The sequence below is a fragment of the Megalops cyprinoides genome, chromosome 10, assembly GCF_013368585.1.
Source record: "Megalops cyprinoides isolate fMegCyp1 chromosome 10, fMegCyp1.pri, whole genome shotgun sequence".
NCBI lineage: Eukaryota > Metazoa > Chordata > Actinopteri > Elopiformes > Megalopidae > Megalops > Megalops cyprinoides.
The window spans coordinates 21,556,261-21,577,125 of record NC_050592.1 but is presented as its reverse complement, the minus strand read 5'-3'; the positions used below and the strand labels follow the sequence as shown (position 1 = coordinate 21,577,125).

Here is a 20,865-nt window from a genome sequence, read left to right as displayed (position 1 = left end):
TGAATTATATCAGGAAAGCAATGCCTATCCTACAGTGAGCACTCACCTCATTGTGGTGAACTTTGTGGGTTGTAGCATGCAAAGAAATCATTGGCTATGCATGAGTGTACTGGAGGATTGCATTCAAGTGCAGAGGATGTCATAGTGAGACAAGCTTGTATTGTTCCAAAACAGAGGAAGAGGGGGAAAATATAAAAAAAGAAAATATCTGATCATTGTATCTATGGTGCCAAGCTGGAGAAATTTAAATGAAAATAAAAATGTTCTTTTGTACAATATCACATAAATTTTTCATGTAAATGAAGAAAAGAAATTACAGTGATGTTTTATAATTTCTTTATTGCAGTCCTGCCCTAAATATAGGGTAAAATATTTGACACTTTAAAAGTAAAATGTGTTACATAATTATTATGTAGTATAACTCTGTTTTTCCTGAATGAACAGTCTGATCACAATAGATGAAATTCCGTACTGAAATACAAATGTACTTATGTTCAGGGCCATGTTGGTGCGTAATGATACTTGTAAATGGGAGGTTTGATGCTATCAGCTTTAATCTCTTTATGATCAGCTTTCATGGGGTTTCTTAATGTAACCTCAATGTAAATACGACAGGAATGAGGTAAAAGATTGAACACCATCCTGAATATGAAATTGGTTTTCCCCCTAAAGTTAATGCAAGACTGTATTCATCCAGGCTGTTACCTCAGAAGAGCTGGTCAGAGTTCTAAAACTGTGAGATTTAAGACAGAAAAGCGTCTTTCAGGCAGATGCTATTTATACTAATACTGCTATTTATAGTAATATTTCCTCTTAATAATGTCTGCAATTTGTGTTCATAGAATTTGCTTGACTGACCACGGATTAGTTCATTATCAGAACAAAGCACACCCAAGAATATGCAAAGTGACAAAAATTACAAAGCAACCACATTTACATTTCTTAATCTGATGGGGAAAACCAATTCCATGTGCATGTTCAGGATTGCGTTTTAGCTCATATGACATCTGACATTTATGATATTTAACCTGAGGGCATTTTTACACTTAGTGTAAATGTCTTACTACTAAGCATATAAAATATATAATATAAATGAGGTGATGAGGAGTATTTCCTTTAGTTAATGTTTAATTCTCAGTCACATTTAAGAATTATCTCAAGCTTAATCCAGCAGTGTTAGGACTGTAAGGATGGTTATTACTTGTGGACAAGGAAACTATTGAGAAATTGAAAAGAACTATATCCATTTATTTTAAAAATGGAAATGCAACATACACTCATAAAATATAGAATATAAGAATATAAACCCCTAAAGAGTCCACAAACAATATAAATGTTTCTAATCATTTTTTTGTTTCTTGAATTTACTAATATTTACTACTACACTTCTAAGACATGCATGTCCATGCTGTATATTTCTTCAGTCATTTTCAGCAGATCATTTATTTACATAGCAGTGTAACAGCTGCATTTTTACCGACTTCAAATGACATGATTCATCAAGTGAAAAATGCACTGGCCACAAGATTTGAATGAAAACCTAAAATTTCACAAATAAGGGAAATGGAAAAAAAAGAGTGAGAGCTTCTGCTCTGAGGTTCTTCTATAATGGCCCCCATTTAGAGACCGAGTTCTGTGGGTTAAGGATTTCACTGGACTGGTTCAGCATTGTCTCATAGGTAGGAATGGCTGAATAAGGTGAGGCATCAGACAGTTGTGTTGGATGTATCGTTCTCGGACACCTTACTGTGAATCAGCCGCTGCTGGCAGTGTGCTGCGCAGAGCGGGATTCGAAATAACACATTGCTCATGTGCTTCCTGAACTTTTCTCCCACAAAAGCGTAAATGATGGGGTTCAAACAGCAGTGCGTCAAGGCGATGGTCTCCGTCACACTCAGGGCCAGTTCCATCCGCGCCAGAGACTCGCACGTGTTCCAAATGTCCAGCTCCTGTAGCGTCATCAGGAACACCACCACGCTGTACGGAACCCAGGAGAACGTGAACACGCTGACAATGGCGAAGACCAGCCTCATGGCGCGGTGCCTGTTGGAGTTCCTGGACCTCAGTAAGACGGCCAGGATTCTGCTGTAGCAGAAGAACATGATGGGCAGGGAGATGAAGAGCACGACTGCATTCTCCCCAAAATTGCGGAGCAGTTTGTACGTCATCTCTGATCCAAGGGGATAGATCTGATGGCAGTTGTCTAAACCGTCATCTTCGAGAACAATGGTAAAGATGATCTCTGGGAGGGAGGCGCAGATGGATATGGTCCAGACTGCCATACTTGCGATCACGCCATACCGCAGGGTTCTGGCCCGCATAGCGGCAACAGCATGAACGATGGCCAGGTAACGATCCACGCTCATGAGCGACACAAACAGGATCCCGCTATAAAGACCCATCCGATATATGCCTGCCGTGGCTTTGCACAGGCCATCTCCCACAAACCCCTGCCCTGTAGCACGATAGACCCACAGGGGCAGTGAGAGTGCCACTAGCAGGTCAGAGATGGCCAGGTTCAGGAGACAGACATCTGTAAGGCTCTTGAGCCTGATGAACCGGACCAGGACCCACAGAACCACGCTGTTACCAGTCAAACCTAGGAGGAAGACAAGCGAAAGCAGTGTGGGCTGGAACCCAGAGCCCAGAGTGAGGGTTGCATCAGTGCTACAGGGGCTGGAGTCAGAGTAGTTGTAGTCAGCAGAGTAATCTGAAGTGGTGTTTTCTATATCAATCATTCTGACAGAGCGGGAGAGAAAGGGAGAGGGAGAGAATGGGGTTAGTTATTAAACTTTTCTGTAATACAATTAAATACATCTTCATGTACAAACTGGTCTTGAACTCAATTACTATGTAGTCTTCACAAATATTTTTTTTTCTTACTAACAATCCCCTTAAGTTATAACAGAACAGAATTTCCTCGGTATGATTTTCTTTTTACACTTTCAGTTCTATTGACTGCATCTTCCTGTGGGGGAAGGTGATATAGAAAGCATCGGAACAAAAGGTGAGGGACCTCACCTAATTTGCATACTCTCAGAAACGTTAGAAAATAGTTAGCATTTTTTGGAAAACATAATTTTTATTTTGTGTCATAATTCTTTGCTATGATGAAACATTGAATTGTAAATAAAGTAAAAATGTCCTTTTACATATGCAGAAATGAGCAAAAACGAACAAATATTATAGAAAAACCCACTGAAGCCATTCTGCTTTGTTAAGTAGATCAGTAACACATTCCTGAACATCGCAGATTTAAGCAAGTCAATATCATTCCCGATATCTTCCACTTTCTATAACTGTTTATATGAAGTACTTCCCTGAGAAGATGCCCTCCTCTCCCTAATGCTTTCATGAAAAGTGTCATGTTTTGAATCACACCCATCACTTTATGAACCATCCTCTAAAGAATCTACTCTGAGTCCAGCAGTCTCCATTAGCCAGACACACCCCCACGTGCCACCCTGAGAGACCCTTGCCTGTCCCCTGACACTGCTGTCAGCTGACACACTTCTGCTGGCTTCCTTCACAACTGCTGAGTCTCTCTCAACTAGACCACAGGTATACACATGAATAAACTTACATATTACACACACATATAGAAACACAATATATATTGCTGATTACCTTTTTCAGTGTGAGCCTGCTTTCTTTGACCTGCTCCTGAAATAAATGTTGACATCTGTCCTTCCTTGGCTATATGTGATGTGAAAACTAAACAAGCTTTGTTTTTTGTGTGTTCATTTTTTTCTTTCTTTCTTTTAGTCATGACACCTCTAAAAGATTTCCTGTTAGGTGTGCTCAACACTGTGTCTTCAACGCAATTTTTCACAGAAGAGGAAAATGTGTGAAAGCATTTTCCTGTAATTGTTCATCTTCGCATTGTCAAAGCATCACATCAGCATTGTTTAAGCATATGCATTATCTGTCCCTGCAGGAGTGTGGTGGCAAACATCAAACAGATTTTTTCATGACTCACTGTTGCTATGAAACAAGGGTTTCTTTCACGTCACTTTTCTTGCTGCTCAGTTTCATACAAAGGAATTAACACACCTTGGATAGGGGTGCAGCAGTGTCTCTGATCAACACGGTTTTGAAGAGGTGAAATATGAAACTTTTTTCTTCATGTTTGTTTAAAATCAGTTCAACAGTTTTTAAGTTATGAAAAGTAAAGTAAAAAAACATAACAAAAATGCAGTCATTATGCACAGCAAATCAAAATTCATGTTGAAAATTCATCATTGAAACAGGCTGGTGCCATGGTGTTAGGAGATTCTATCTTTTTAAAGACACTGCAGATTTTATCTGGAATATTCTCACAACTCACATTTATTTTTGAAACTTCAACCGGTCTCGGTTGCATTTGTTAAACTATTATCTGTTTAGAATTCCCAGAAAGCGATGGCCATCTGCCAGTTTCAACAGACGGCCATTTTAATACACACAGTTTTTCACTACAGCACTGTAATTTCTAGTACTGTGCAGATGACTCTTTCTACACCTACAACAAAAAAGCTTACAATTTTACAATATTTACAGTGACTGAAAAGAATGTTTGATTCTTCTGCCATACCCTCTCCTGATCTCCTGAGTGGAGAGCACAATATATCTGAAGAGCAACCAGATGTATGTACAGACACACTACCATTTTATTAAGTCAATATAAGCTCTCTTTATATTTGAGAAAAAGACACTTGTAACACATAAACAGCATACGAATCTGCTTTAGTACTGCCAAGTACTGCCTTGAGGTGATTATCAATACCATACATCTTAACACAATTAAATATTTTCACTGTAAATCAGAGATGCTCTTGCAACCATAGTGTTGGTCTCAACACTCTATAATGGGCTTGACACACAGTGTGCACTGCCATTTAGTATGAGAAGTGGGCAGCAAGTAAAGAATCACAGGGTGCTTTCTAGGTGGAGCAGCATGCAGTGCTCGACCTCTTTAAATCACCACGCTCATGCACAACACACACACACTGAACTATGTGGTGCATTTTGTCAGCGTAGAAAACTTTCCAACTTTTGAGCAGTTGTTGCACATGATTGGCCAACCAATGGAGATCATGATTGCCTAATAAAGTTACTGTTTACTGAGTTGTCAACAACAATCACCCAATAAGAGTTTTTGGATGGAATTCACCTACCATTTGCAAGGAAGTCGTGGATCTTTGGACAGAATTCACTCACCGAGTGTAAGGCCAACAAATGGGTTCTGGAGCTGGATCTTGGGCGTTGTAGTCTGCGTCTTGAGGGGTCGATAAGAGGAAGTCTGGGGGGGTAAATAAGATAAGTCTTTTTGTCTTTGTCTTTTTGAGCACTAAGGATCACAATGTTTGTTTTCGGTTTTAGTATTCTATTTTTCTTGAGTTCTGTACAATTAAGTGAATTGGTGTTCCTTTTTCTTCTCTGAAAGTAGCAATCAGTACTTTAGAATGTAATTAAGGAATAATGCTAAGCTAAAGTACCTTGTCAGTGAACATTTTCTGTGATATTATTTTCTTAGAATGGCAAATACTCAAATAATGGAATGGCAATATGGTGGGACAGGCAGTCTCTGGGTTACACATGACTCTACATATGTAAGTTTGACTTTACATAAACCCCTGTTAAGTCCTGGTACGTGTCTGCTCCCGCTCTCGCGCTGTTCCGCCCTCCGTTTTCTTTTTTCTTCCTGCAGATTGGCGCCCCGCTGCGATTGGGTGAGGAACGAGCGGGAAGATTTAAAAGGAGGAAACCTCGGATAGATGATGCGCGTTGGTGTGCGCTCTGTTTTTGTATATATTTGTAATATAATGTAAATACTTTGTGTTACCGTTTTGTGGTTTAGCCAGCGGGTAGTAGGGGGTGGGTGCCGTTTTCTGTTGTTGATTTTTTTTTTCCTTTTCTCCTGTTTTTGGATAGTTAGGGAGTCAGGGAAGAGATTTTTGTTTTCTTATTTTCTTTGGTTAGGTCATTTATTCCCTTTCTCCTCAGCAAGTTGTGTTATGTTTGTTATTTTGGCCTTGCCCACCCCCGAAGTTTTGCGTTAATAAAAGAATGCTGGCTTTATTTGCAGTGTCTGTGTTCTGGACTGGAGACAAGAAAGCGGGTGTCCACACGTTTTATTTTATGTTGCACCTCACCCTAGACGGGGTCGTAACAGCCCCCCTTAAAATATTTTTGAAAACATTTTAAAAATCTGTGATGTGTAGCACCATTTCTTGTATTTAAGACATGCAGTGTCCTCTGTAAAAATTGTGTGTAAGTTTACGGCTATTAAGGCATACATACATACACTATATGGCCAAAAGTATGTGGACACCTGACCATCAAACCTATATGAGCTTATTGGACATCCCATTCCAAAACCATGGGCATTAATATGGAGTTGCCCCCCCCCCCCCCCCCCCCTTTGCAGCTATAAGGCCAATGTTGATTCCAAAAAGACAAACCCTCTGCAACACAAAACTGCTATACAAATGCCATGTAGATTCGCTGATCCTTGGCTCATCCATAAGCCAGCTCACATTCACTAAGACCCATTCAATGAACATAGCATCAACAACTCTTTAGTGAAAAAGTGTAAGTCCTCTGTTTTACTGACAGGTAGATTAGAGCATGAAAAATCTGCAGATGTAAAAGAGGGTGCTGTGTACTTGTCAGGAAAGCGTTGAGTGATTTCCTTTCCTTGAAACCTGTGCTCTCACTTCCCCATCTGAGGAGCTTGTTTCTCTTGTGTTTCACCTCCCCGTTTAGCTGTTTAGTCCAATGCCACCGAGGCACATTCTGCCTCTGAGAATGTCTGTATGATACTGCATCTGAAGGGTGCAGATGCAGTATCTGCAGGAGTATAAGACATAAGGCCATATATTCACATGGATTTCTTGAAAAATATTTCCTTTATTTAAAGAGTGTTTTGCGCAAAAGTGGGTGCAAATTATAAAGCAAAATTTTTACATCAGCTAATGACAATGCCAATGCTGTGCAAATGACAATGTTAATATTACTATATAAACTTTTGCCAATTTACACTTCACTACAATCCTTCTATGTCATCCTGTTCTTCACAATGTGCATATAGTTTCCAAATCTTACACAATTTATATTTGCCATGCTTGACACTTCAAATACAAAATCACATGAAGTTGAACTGATTCTTAAAGAAATGAGCCAAGCAAAAAATAATAATAATAATAATAATAATAATGAATAATAAAAAAAAAAAGATTCTTTGAAATCTGTGTGTTTGGGATTGTGATTACAATGATAAAAGCATTCACTGAATCTGATGATCTATCTAGGTATGTCAGGATAAGGATGTTCCCACATCACTGAGATAGAGCAGCTTTCAACTTCATTTCAAAACTATCCTGAAGGGCTGCACATTTCCTGACACTCAGATAACCACACATGTGTATGCCAAAAACATTCACAGCAAGACACGCTCACATCTGTGTGTGTGTGCGTGTGTGTGTTTGCGTGCGTCGGTGCGTCCCTGCATGTGTGTGTGTGTGTGTGTGTGTGTGTGTGTGTGTGTGTGCTTACAATGCATTGATTCAAATGTGTAAAAGATGGTATGAGTGAGAAATATTAGCACTGTTTGGAAAACAACATCACACTTAATCAGTGTCAGTGCTCCTAAAGAAACCTGACAGAAATCACTTCAGAAGATCTGGAGAAGGAATTTCTCTCATTTGGTTCAGCAGGGAAAGATTTGCTGCAACTACAGGACAGACCAAACGGTAGCCATTTCTGAAACAACCGGAGGACCTGCCTCTGAAACTTCTGGCCAACAAAAGCATAGATGACTGGATTTAAACAACAGTGAGTGAATGCAATAGTCTCTGTCCATTGCAGAGCAAAATCTAAATTTTTGTTGAAGTCACAGTCACTGTTTAAATACTCCAACACCTGCAGAGCCTTCAGGAAGATGGCAATATTGTATGGAGTCCAGAAGAGGAAAAAAACAATGACGATAATGAGAGTGAGCTTGATGGCCTTGTGCTTTTGAACAGATTTGAGGTTGACTAAAGTGGGGATGATTCTGGAATAACAGAATAACACAAAGTGGTTACTTGTTTAAACATCATCAATACAGTTAAACTTTGTCTCCTTTTCTTTTTGTGATAACAAGATTTGCCTTGTAGATCAGAAGTCAGAATCTCTAAAATGATGGCTGGGTATACACACATGGCAAAATCTATCAACCACACGTGAAACCCTATTTAAGATATCGGTGTACCAAAGAGATAGCAATCAAATAGAGAATGTTTTCTTTTCTGCTGTATTACCCACGGTCGCAGATTAGATTTGTAACTCTGTTTCATGAGAACACTTTTATTCCACAATTTCAAAGTTCTAAACTTAAGATTATTCATAAGAGCATGTTTTCAGCAAAAAGAGAAGTTTTGTATTGGTTTTCTGTCATTGTATCCAAGCAGATAAGCAAACAAGCTGAGGAAAAAGTGTTTGTCTTAGTGTCCGTCTAGCAAAAAGCTAGGGAAACATCTGTGAGGACCAGGAAAATGTACAAGTACTTACAAGTACTTACTCTACAGTAAAGAAATGAGAACTGAGAAATGAAAGAAACCAAGCAGCTCTCAGCAGAAACTGAGTTACAAATAATTACAAATATTCTTAAATGATTACAAAATATGATAAAGCGAGCATCTTTAATGGGATGGTGATTAATGTGTTTTAATGACATTCAAAACAAATGCTAGAGTGATGTTTTACCTGAGGATATCTGAAAGTAAACAATGTGTTAACACACTTTGAAGTATACATAAACATTGAAGTACACATGTTTTAAGGATCCTAGGAATGTTGTGTTACAGTTTTTGTCCTGCATTGCTGCATAGCCACCAGTGCTACAGGCTACTGTACAGGCTAACTCTAATATGGGAGCTAGTTATGTTAGCAAACTCTTCCTTAGCTTGGGTAACATTTAGCATTACCAATTTCTGTCAGAAATATATTTTAAAACCTTATAAAACTTAGGTTGCCATATTTACATGATAAAATGCTAATGGGGAAAATAAATGTTTGGAAAAATAAAATTCTGAGGGGCCAATTTTTAGTCTGAAAAAACTAATTTTGGCAGCCATCTTGTCTTATAGGCAGTGAAAGGCGCTAGCAAAATTAGCATAATGCTAACTTCTAGTACCTGTATTACTTGCTGCTTATTTTCTTGTATTATTGCCACAAGTTATGGATATGATGATTTAGTGACATTGATATATAGTAGTGTATGTACTTAATGACTTCCCAGAGTTTTCTACGCTGCCTAGTTTCTGATTTGCAAAAGTTAACCTGTGGTGATGCTTGAATGTAGTTGTGCATGCACTTGGTCTGGGAGAGTTGTTAACCTTGTCTGTTAGTGTTGCTCATATAATTTAGATGGATACATAACTGTTCTCTTGTGCTGGAAGTCTGGATAAGAGTGTCTGCTAAATGCTTTACACAAATGAGCTAAACAATTTCAACAATTTCATTGGCATTCAGTGCTTATGAACATTACAAACCTTTTAAAAACAGGGAAAGTAAGGACAGACACATAATCCTCCCCTGCTATATCTCCCCCTAGTGACACCAACCAGAACAAATGACAATATCTGCAAAAAACATTGGAGAACTTTAAGAATAGCTTTTGTCCAAGAATAAACCTCCCAAGTCCCTTAATACGCACATGTGGGATAAGGGAATGATGTGAACGTAGGAGAAGGCATCTAGTAAGGGGGTGGAATGCAATAGAGTGAGTCATGTAGGCCCCTACTGCATATAGTGAGCCGTGTGGCTGTAGTGATGGCTGACATAGTGACCACTAAGTGAACATTTGTTTGGGTCTTCTGTGTCTATTCTTCTGTGTCTATTAGACCTTCTGATTGTCTCACTGTTAGACTCATGTACTGAGGTGGTCATTGACTGTCTTTCTTCCCACACCAGCTCTTCACCTTCTTCATTTTCACTTCAGGTAAGTGCTCATTCTCAGATGGTCTTTCATTTTGCATCTCACTTTGTATTGTTTGTTCTTTCACAGGTACAGAATTACAGGTCAGTACTTGCTCTTGGAGGAGATTCCCACTGGGAAGTGTTTCACCACAGCACAGGGGTAGGTCTCAGGTTAGGTGGGTAGGTCTCTGTTCTCTGCTCCCTTTCCACGGGTATTTTTGACCAATTTCGTGGTGTACTTTCTTTGTCAGAATCTGTTGTGTCAATGTTATGTGTTGTGCCATTAATTTTTGTTTGCCTTTTTCTTCCGTTAGGATGTTTGGCAGGGACAGTAATGACTGGACATGGAGGTGGTCTACAAAAGGTTGTGATGGAGGGTTCTACACTGTATGGCCACACAAGATTTTGGAGTGTGCCTGTGGGAATTTGTGCCCATTCAGCCAAAAGAGCATTTGTGAGGTCAGGCACTGATTGGATGAGAAGGCCTGGCTCGCAATTGGCGTTCTAATTCATCCCAAAGGTGTTCAATGGGGTTGAGGTCAGGACTCTGTGCATGCCACTGGAGTTCCTCCACACCAAACTTGTCAAACCATGTCTTTATGGATGTTCTTTGTGCACAGGGGTACAGTCATGCTGGAACAAGAAAGGGCCTTCCCCAAACTGTTGCCACAAATTTAGAAGCGTACAATTGTCTAAAATGTCTTTGTATGCTGTAGCATTAATGTTACCCTTTATTGGAACCAAGGGGCCCAGACCCTTATCCCTCCTCCAACAAACTACAGTAGGCACTGTGCATTCCGGTGGGTAGCGCTCTCCTGGCATCTGCCAAACCCAGATTCGTCCATCAGGCTGCCAGATAATGAAGTGTGATTCATCACTCCAGAGAACACGTTTCCACTGCTCCAGAGTCCAGTGGCAGCATGCTTTGCACTACTCCAGCCGTCGCTTGGCATTGCGCATAGTGATGTTGGGCTTGCGTGCAGCTGCTGGGCCATAGAAACCCATTTCACGAAGCTCCCGACACACAGTTCTTGTGCTGACGTTGCAGCCACAGACAGTTTGGAACTCTGTAGTGAGTGATTCAACAGAGGATAGGCGGTTTTTAAGTGCTACACGCTTCAGCACTCGGTGGCCCCGCTCTGTAAGTTTGCATGGTCTACCGCTTCATGGCTGAGCTGTTGTTGCTCCTAAACACTTCCACTTGACAATAACAGTACTTACAGTTGACTGGGGCAGACCTAGCAGGGCAGAAATTTCGCAAACTGATTTGTGGCAAAGATGGCATCCTATGACAGTTCCACGTTGAAAGTCACTGAGCTCTCCAGTATGACCCATTCTACTTCCAAGGTTTGTCTATGGAGGTTGCATGGCTATGTGCTTGATTTTATGTATCTGTTAACAATCGGTGTGGCTGAAACACCTGAACTCAATAATTAGGAGGGGTGTCCATATACTTTTGGCCATATAGTGTATTTCTACATTCACTTGCATCTGGAGTGACTCTGTACACAGGGTTGGCACCAACTTGCTCTGTGACTATATAGATTGTCTTCCCTCCTTATGACCTTGGTTCCCCTGGGCCTCCTAGTTAACTTTGGTTACTTACCAAGACTCTACCTCTGGGCAAAAGGACTACATCTCCAGTCTGGTTGTCACAGTAGGCCTTGTGCCTGTTTACCATTCTCAGATGCAATCTTGCAATAACCAACCCAAACAGCAAGTCTACTGGATGGTGACCATACAGGAAATAGAATGGAAAGACACCATTAGATTCATGGCTGGTGCAGCTGTAGGCATGCATGGCCTTTGGGGGATGGTCCATTTTCTCTTCTTTTTGAGTTTTAGTGTCCTTTGAGTGTGCATTTAATATTCCCGTAGGCTGTACAGACACGGGTTCTGCACAGATAGAATCACTGGGTAGCATTCTAATCAGTCACACAACGTTTCTTTGGTCTCTGGATCATATGAACTGGGTCATATGTGAACACATTATTTCAATGTCTGTCACATACCAGTTACAGACTTTTTACAATCTTCTTAATACCAGGTACAGACTTTCTGCAGACCTGTTTCATACCTACACATTAAATTCAGCTGAACGTAGTGTTCTCACAGTATTCTGAATTTTAATCATCTTAATTTTTTCCAATATAGCAATTAATTTCAATAGCAATGTCCAATTTATGTCATGAACTTTTAGTCAGTTTTCTGAATGATAACATCGCTCCTGTCTACTGGTAAAGAGATAGATCTCTTGTCTATTGTACAAGAGATAGACCACTACTTACATTTACCTCAACACCTGTGTCCTTTGGCAACATTTTAGTTTGGGACCTATGTTTATAAACAGGCTATATGTTCATTTCTCATTTAGGATGCTTTTCTTGTGTGGTGTACTTGGTTCAGAAATTAAGAATTAATAACCCTTCACAGCGGGAATTTGGAATGTTGAATATGACTTTTGATGATCTTTAACAGACTGAAGACTTTGTGCTACAGAATTATTGGTATTAGTCATGTTCTTTGAGAATGGTCACATCACAGTGTTATGTCATTCAGAATCTTCCAGCACTTTTAGGACCTATTTCCTGCTCTGCTAAGCTTGATAAGTACAGGCCCAGTTTACAACATGTAATTCAGCCACAGCTACAAATACAGACATCTAAGGGTTTTGACTGAAATATGATAATTATGATAATCAAAAGACTGACCTTTCTGCTGACTGACAGGGATGAGGGCAGGGCCAAGGTCAAAAAGACAGGCCCCCTGCAACACAAAACTGCTATACAAATGCCATGCAGATTCACTGATCCTTGGCTCATCCATAAGCCAGCTCACTAAGACCCATTCAATGCACATAGCATCAACAAATCTTTAGTGAAAAAGTGTAAGTCCTCTGTTTTACTGACAGGGAGATTAGAGCATGAAAAATCTGCGGATGTAAAAGAGGGTGCTGTGTACTTGTCAGCTTGCTGAAAGCGTTGAGCGATTTCCTTTCCTTGAACCCTGTGCTGTTGCCACCACCACAACCTCTCACTTCCCCATCTGAGGAGTTTGTTTCTCTTGTGTTTCACCTCCCTGTTTAGCTGTTTAGTCCAATGCCACTGAGGCACATTCTGCCTCTGAGAATGTCTGTATGATACTGCATCTGAAGGGTGTGGTCAGAGCCACAAATCCAAAGGCATCTGCAGGAGTATAAGACATAAGGCCATATATTCACATGGATTTCTTGAAAATATTTCCTTTATTTAAAGAATGCTTTCAGCAGAGGTGAGAGCAATTTACAAAGCAAAATTTTTTACATCAGCTAATGACAATGCCTATGCTGTTAACATTAACTATATAAACCTTTGTCAGTTTCAAATTTAATCCTTCTGTGTAACCCTGTTCTTCACAATGTGCATATAGTTTCTGAATTACCCAAAAGTGAATATGTGATACATTTGCCATGCTTGACACTTCAAATACAAAATCATACGCAGTTTGACTGATTCTGAAAGAAATGAGTAGAATAAAAAAAAAAACATGAAAAAAGGATTTTTCGAAATCTTTGGTGTGTTTAGGATTGTGATTACAATGATAAAAGCGTTTACTGAATCTGATCAGCTGATTTGCTGTCCTCTGTATTCAAAAATATGTTAAGATAAGGGTGTGTGTGTGTGTGTTTAAAATGCATTGCTTCAAAAGTGTAAAAAATGGTATGAGTGAGAAATATTAACACAGTTTAGAAAACAACATCACACTTAATCCACACAGTGAAGTCAATAGTCCTAAAGAAACCTGGCAGAGGTAACTTCAGAAGATCTGGAGAAGGTGGAACTTCTTCTCTCAGATAGTTCAGCAGGGAAAGATTTGCAGAACCTGTAGGACAGACCAAACGGCAGCCATTTCTGAAACAACCGGAGGACCTGCCTCTGAAACTTACGGCCAACAAAAGCATAGATGACTGGATTTAAACAACAGTGAGTGAATGCAATAGTCTCTGTCCATTGCAGAGCAAAATCTAAATTTTTGTTGAAATCACACTCATCAATTAAATATCCAAGAATCTGCAGAGCCTTCAGGAAGATGGCAATATTGTATGGAGTCCAGAAGAGGAAAAAAACAATGACGATAATGAGAGTGAGCTTGATGGCCTTGTGCTTTTGAACAGATTTGAGGTTGACTAAAGTGGGGATGATTCTGGAATAACAGAAGACCAAAACACAAAGAGGAAGCAGTAGCCCTAAAAGATTCATTTGAAAATATGTGGTCTGCCGCCATGCGCTATCCGTGGGAAAATCCGCTGTACATATGAAACCAGATTCATTTTTCGCCTTTGTGAAGACAATAGTGGGGAGAGAGGCACAGAGGCTGATGGCCCAGATTACCGTGGCCACAGCTGTGCCCAGCTGCATGGATTTGTGTCGGACCATGGTAACGGCATGGACGATAATCAGATAGCGATCCACACTCATCAGCACCATGAAGAAGATGCTGCCGTAAAAGCCCAGCATGTAGAGGCTGGTCACAGCTCTGCACAGGAAGTCACCAAAGGGCCAGTTTGCTGCCACTACATAGTGGGACCAGAAGGGCAGAGAGGTGACGAAGAGCAGGTCCGCCACAGCCAGGTGGAAGAGGCACACGTCTGTCATGGTCATTTTCCTCCAGTGGTAAACCACCAGCACACACACCACCAGGCCATTTCCCAGAAGGCCGATGATGAAGACCAGGCTGTAGAGTGTGGGGAGGAAGATATGGGCAAACTCCCGCACGTTTACACCGTCACATGGTGCAGAGTCCTCAGTGGTGTTATTATAATAATCATCATAATCATCTGATTCTGCCATCTTTTTTCTGTTCTCCTGTTGAAAGTCCACAAGTAAAATGTTATTGAATTTATTTCACTGCTTCACTAATAGGCCAAACTGAGCACTGTGAGAATTTCATGCTAGATGTGTTGTCTTCTTAAATTTTTAAGAAGTTTTTTATGGGTGTTTCCAGTCAAATGCTTTTTGAAATGTATTTTTAATGTTGTTACTGTTATTGATTTTGATTAAAGAGAAGCACAACTTATCAGTTTCTTATCAGATATATGCAAAGTTATGAACCAAGATTGGCTGTGATTGGAGTGTCCTGTTCAATTTATTATAATTCTCTTGCCTTCTTCAATTCTTATACAGGAACCAAAGTCTTTAATTTTGGTATTAGAGGTGAATAAAAAATCATTTGAAGTGAATTGCAGTTTTTGAGTATTTTAAAAAAAAACTTCCTCATTAAAGCACACTGTCACTATTTTCTTCTTTGTTTTTTTTCCCCCCAAAGGAATGATTCTCATAAAATGATCCAAACCACATTCAACACTTGTAGATGTAGATTACATTAGCATAGTTCTTCAAATGTATTACATTACATGTATTATTGTTAGTTTTATTATTATGATTGTTTTAGTCGTGGGTATAGGTTAGGTGACACTGCCATCTACAGGTTGCCTTAGGAATCACTTATGAGGAAATAATTTTTTTTTTAAATATATGTCTATCAATAAATGTTTAATGTATGCATAATATCAGCACCTAGAATCCAGGCATTAAAGTCTAAAATTCTAGTTCTCTAATTCTAGATTGATTATATGATTACACAAAATCAGAAACGCCTTTATTTCTTTTTTGCTTGTTTTTCATTTTACTATTTACACTGACATTTACAATGACATATGTTGAGTGCACTTTGGTAAGCTTTCTTTTTTCTTTTCTGGGCAAAACACACTATACACTAATTAGAGCTATTTTATTTCAAGGCTATAATCAAAATCCACTTACATTACATATTTACATTGTATTTTATTTTATCTGATGCAAAAGTGAAATGCACTTGCCTGAATTAGCCTCTAGTTCTGTGCTGTTGGAGGTCTGGTTCTCTTCAGCTGAAGATTTAGTTGTGATGTACATATGTGAGATTTGCCCTATGTGAGAGAGTCAAAGAGAGTGTTGCAATTTCCTGCATGGCCAAAAAAGGAGCAGGCATTTTAAAAAAAAAAGTATTAACATGTTTGTACTTATTTACATACTTTCTGTTCTCTCTTTCTCAAAACGACCTCAGGTAAGCTGTAAATCATTTAAATGAATTAAATTAAAATTAACAAATTAATTTTGTAATGTCTTAAAACCTACTGTGACAAGTGCAAATTAATTATATCACGCTATAAAATATAAGTACTCATACCTCTTAAGGTCACAGTGACAGATCAATACATGTTGATGGAAATGTTTGCTTTCACTATGGCACAAATATATACATCAGTAATGATTTATTTTTGGACAAAAATGTCCTTATCAAAGAGGAAGTGCGTGTGTATGCATGGGTTGGTCTGTGTTTATGTTTTGGGAGCTGTGGTTACGCGGAATCATTATATTCTAAGGTGGAGAGAGATTTATCTCCCTTTGACGTGGCTTCTCTCTGCGTTCAATATTTATTTCCTGATAATTTGTTAGGCAGCTCATCAAAGTCCTACAGTTTAACACATGTCCATCATTTGTGTTTGCATATGATCAGCTACTACATAACCTCCAGCTACACTATTTACAAATATTACCTAAACCTCTACTACTGCTGAATGTACTACCTTAAACTATACTAATACATTTACTAATACATTGCTTCCTGCTCTGCTTCCTCCAGCTATGCAACCTCTAACTAAAATAACCACATCTGTGGTAGCTTTAACTACATTCATTCTGTAGCACTGCCTCCAGCCATGTTTCTTTCAATTACAATGCCTCAGTTTCCTCCATCAAAACCAACTCTGGCTATACCGCCTCTAACTACATTTATCCCACAAAACTGCCTCCAGCTATATTATCTTTAACTGCAGGAATCCAACCACACTGCCTTTAACTACGTTGCTCCCAACTGCGTTCCTACAATTGTGCTGCCTTGAGCTGCACTCCTTGTAGATGCACCTCTACCACAGATCTGCATGTGACTCATACGCTCCCATTAATAGAAACATAGAAAATAGATTTTACTCTGGGTAAAGTTAATCACATCTTGTTTCTGTGTGTCTGTTAATGTTTTGGTCTCTAAGCTGTCCTTAAACAGGCATAAAAAGAGCTTAGTGTGGGGAAACCATGGTAGGTATAATCCATAGAAAGGAATGAATAAAATAATTCTGTTTGTGCATAAATGTTTTATTAATAAAAATGTTTTGATGAAAACAAATATTCAGTAATTGGCTATGGGTACACATAAACAAATGAGCACCATAATCTATTATTCACGGTCATCTTACTTTTCTGTGCCGAGACTAGCAGAGACAATACCACATTCTTCTTTGATGCTGTTGCATGCCTCAAAAATAATCAAATCCTACCATGTTAATACCCTCTGCAACTTACTAAGAATGATTATACATTCATTTATTTGATTAAAAAATTGAAGACATTGTAACACAACACCAAGTACACCAAGCAAAATCAATCTTCAGAATTTTTCATTTTACTACAAGATTCTGAATTAGCAAAATTAATTATGACTTCAAAATGCTCTGCATGCTTGATGGATCCTGTTCCCATTAAGTACTGAATCATGTACAGGAATTTCTATCAGCTGTGTGCCGACCTGTTCTGCTATACACCTCTCTTTCAAAGGAATATGTACCTGACTGTCTTCAATGTATCAGTCACAAACTCCCTTCTGAAAAATCCTAATCTGGATCAAAACAAGTCTTTGAATCAAAATGTTTTTTTTCTGATCTCCCCTTCCTTTGAAAATATCAGAGAATACTATGATGCAACATTTAATGTCTTATTTAAGTTGTCATGACATCTCTTTAAAAATCCAGTTCAGCCCTCTTCCAAACGTAGCACAGAAGCTGCTCTTTGTTAGATATATTTTTACCCTCTGTTGGAAGCTATTTATGTATTGGTTCTTCTGAAGCATTTCACACCACTGATTGTCAAAATTGTACAAATTGACTAAAAATTTATTACTTGGTTTAGCAGGACAGATTTGCAGTTCAGATCATACCTGTCAGACAGATTTCAGTTAGTTAAGATGAAAATGGTGTCTCATAAACTGCAGTGTATCGAAATCTTCAAGGTTCTGTTCCTGGACGTCTGCATTCTGTTCTCTACATAGTAGCTCTCAGAGAGGTTATTCAGAAACATGCCAATTTTCACTTTAACACAGACGATATGCAACTATATTGAAATGAAACCAGGAGAGTGACTAATAACAAACCAACTGAGTTATCGCAAAAGTTTTATTACTAAATTCTGGAAAAAGAAATGAAAGTAGGCTTCATTGTCCTGGGCTGGTCTGTGATGATGCACTTCGTCCTAAATGTGTATGACTTTTTTAGCTCCAAAACCAGATGTTAGAGATCTTTGATTAATATCAGACCCTGATCTCTCCATTTTTGCCTCCTGATGTATGAGGCTTTTTAGAGTGAATGTCACATGTGATATGTTATTGTATATGTCTGTAAGGTCTTCCTCAGTAACTCTGTAAAACATCCTTTATCCTTCCATTGGCTTTTAATGCTTTGTGAATTATTGACCATTGTGCTCATCATATCATGAATTCTTTACCTCTGTCTTACATTTTCCATGAACTTGCTGGGTATGTTGCTATACCTAACTGATTTAATGTGTGACTCATAAACTTTTAATGGATGATTTAATAGCTTTTCTTGTCCATAGAAATGTACTGTTGGAAACATAGAGCTGATGATGATAGATTTTTATTATTAAAAAAATATATGGTAGTATTCTGTTTGTTTGTTCCCAAGTGGCTCAGACAGTAAAGACTCTTGTTTCAATTACAAACTGAGCTCTACGGCCCAGGGTTGAAACATGCCACATCGTTTGCCAGTACTGACTGGTAGTCCACATTGGTGGAACAGATTGGCTTTGCTCTGATGACGATAGGGGAGTATACCTTTAAGTCAGTACACCAGGACCCTGAAATCTGTAGGTCAGTCAGATAGTGTCAGCAAGATGCATCTGTCCCCAGCTGTATTTGCCTCCTGGTGCACAGCGAGTCTTGTAAGGTGAAAAATAGTCACGGTAGGTTTGTGTGCGTGTTGCATTTACCTTGCGCTGTGCTGTTATAGCCAGTAGGTTCAGTGGTTGTCACCATGGTGGAGATGAGTGTAGATGCATAACTGGTAACTACAAAAAACTGAGTGAAAAAATATTGTATTCTGTCTGCGTTATGATGGGTATTTTCATTTCCCAAAAATAACTCAGTATTTGTAAAATCAGCAGAGATCAGATTTAATGTAGGGACAATGCAAATTTGAGCAGAACACACTTTTATTGTGTAAATAAATGATGGCAACAAAAACAAAGAAACTGTATGTACACACAAAATAATTCCCAAGAAATATTACCAAGATCATGAATAACTGAGCAACCCACTGGTCACAAAAATTAAGTTTACTCTCTGATTGTTAATTGTTAAGAAGAAAGCTATTCAGTTTGAATAGGTTTATGAGTGAAACTAGGCATGGTCAGTTTTATTTCAGCTGATATTCTTTGTACCAAAAACTGACAGAAATGTCTTCTCCATATCAGACAAAAAGCTCTGTATAACTAGATTTCTTGTTGGAAAAGGTTTAGCTTAGAACATCAAACAATTGTTACACAGCCCAAAAGACCAAACTACACAAGCACGGTACTATTCACTTCTGAAGATCTGGAGAATGTGGAACTTCTTCTTTCAGATAGTTCAGCAGGGAAAGATTTGCAGAACCTGTCGGACAGACCAAACGGCAGCCATTTCTGAAATAACCGGAGGACCTGCCTCTGAAACTTCTGAGCAACAAAAGCATAGATGACTGGATTTAAACAGCAGTGAGTGAATGCAATAGTCTCTGTCCATTGCAGAGCAAAATTTAAATTTTTGTTGAAGTCACAGTCACTGTTTAAATACTCCAACACCTGCAGAGCCTTCAGGAAGATGGCAATATTGTATGGAGTCCAGAAGAGGAAAAAAACAATGACGATAATGAGAGTGAGCTTGATGGCCTTGTGCTTTTGGACAGATTTGAGATTGACTAAAGTGGGGATGATTCTGGAATAACAGAAGACCAAAACACAAAGAGGAAGCAGTAGTCCTAAAAGATTCATTTGAAAATATGTGGTCTGCCGCCATGCGCTATCCGTGGGAAAATCCGCTGTACATATGAAACCAGATTCATTTTTCGCCTTTGTGAAGACAATAGTGGGGAGAGAGGCACAGAGGCTGATGGCCCAGATTACCGTGGCCACAGCTGTGCCCAGCTGCATGGATTTGTGTCGGACCATGGTAACGGCATGGACGATAATCAGATAGCGATCCACACCCATCAGCACCATGAAGAAGATGCTGCCGTAAAAGCCCAGCATGTAGAGGCTGGTCACAGCTCTGCACAGGAAGTCACCAAAGGGCCAGTTTTCTGCCACTACGTAGTGGGACCAGAAGGGCAGAGAGGTGACGAAGAGCAGGTCCGCCACAGCCAGGTGGAAGAGGCACACGTCTGTCATGGTCATTTTCCTCCAGTGGTAAACCACCAGCACACACACCACCAGGCCATTTCCCAGAAGGCCGATGATGAAGACCAGGCTGTAGAGTGTGGAAAGGAAGGTACGGCCAAACTCCCGCACATTTCCATTGTTACATGGCTGAAAGCCCTCGAGATCAGATCCATAGTCATATGGATATTCTGCCTCATTTTCTGTCATTATTCACTTATTTCCTGTTGAAAGACAATTTAATTAAACCATGCCACTACCAGATATATTATAAATAAATATAATGTGAACATTTTCAAAATCTATGTTTTGTACATGATAAATATTGATGTACTTCCAATGGATGAGAATATTATTTTAAAACTGGAATCAGACTGACTTGCATTATCTTTTCAGATTATTTTGATAGTTGGTATGTGCATTTGTA

General features: G+C 39.2%; 3 protein-coding genes across 3 annotated transcripts; all 3 read right to left on the bottom strand.

Annotated features, from left to right (window-relative positions):
- Positions 1–1,701: 1,701 nt before the first annotated feature.
- On the bottom strand, positions 1,702–3,686 carry si:cabz01093077.1 (C-C chemokine receptor type 4). The gene is made up of 2 exons (XM_036539807.1): positions 3,628–3,686; positions 1,702–2,739 (listed from the first exon to the last, which is right to left on the bottom strand). Exon 2 carries the CDS (start codon positions 2,736–2,738, stop codon positions 1,707–1,709), a length of 1,032 nt encoding a protein of 343 aa, XP_036395700.1. The 5' UTR covers position 2,739; positions 3,628–3,686; the 3' UTR covers positions 1,702–1,706.
- Positions 3,687–13,712: 10,026 nt separating this feature from the next.
- LOC118785282 (C-C chemokine receptor type 5-like) lies at positions 13,713–14,756 on the bottom strand. Its single transcript, XM_036539900.1, has one exon. The coding sequence runs from the start codon at positions 14,580–14,582 to the stop codon at positions 13,713–13,715; it is 870 nt and encodes a 289-aa protein (XP_036395793.1). The 5' UTR covers positions 14,583–14,756.
- A 4,830-nt stretch (positions 14,757–19,586) lies between these two features.
- On the bottom strand, positions 19,587–20,471 carry LOC118785281 (C-C chemokine receptor type 5-like). Its single transcript, XM_036539898.1, has one exon. It carries the CDS (start codon positions 20,454–20,456, stop codon positions 19,587–19,589), a length of 870 nt encoding a protein of 289 aa, XP_036395791.1. The 5' UTR covers positions 20,457–20,471.
- Positions 20,472–20,865: the final 394 nt, after the last annotated feature.

Bases quoted from the DNA above. Each gene is read 5' to 3' on its own strand.
- si:cabz01093077.1 (XM_036539807.1), bottom strand. From the start codon at position 2,738: ATGATTGATATAGAAAACACCACTTCAGATTACTCTGCTGACTACAAC.
- LOC118785282 (XM_036539900.1), bottom strand. From the start codon at position 14,582: ATGACCATGACAGACGTGTGCCTCTTCCACCTGGCTGTGGCGGACCTG.
- LOC118785281 (XM_036539898.1), bottom strand. From the start codon at position 20,456: ATGACCATGACAGACGTGTGCCTCTTCCACCTGGCTGTGGCGGACCTG.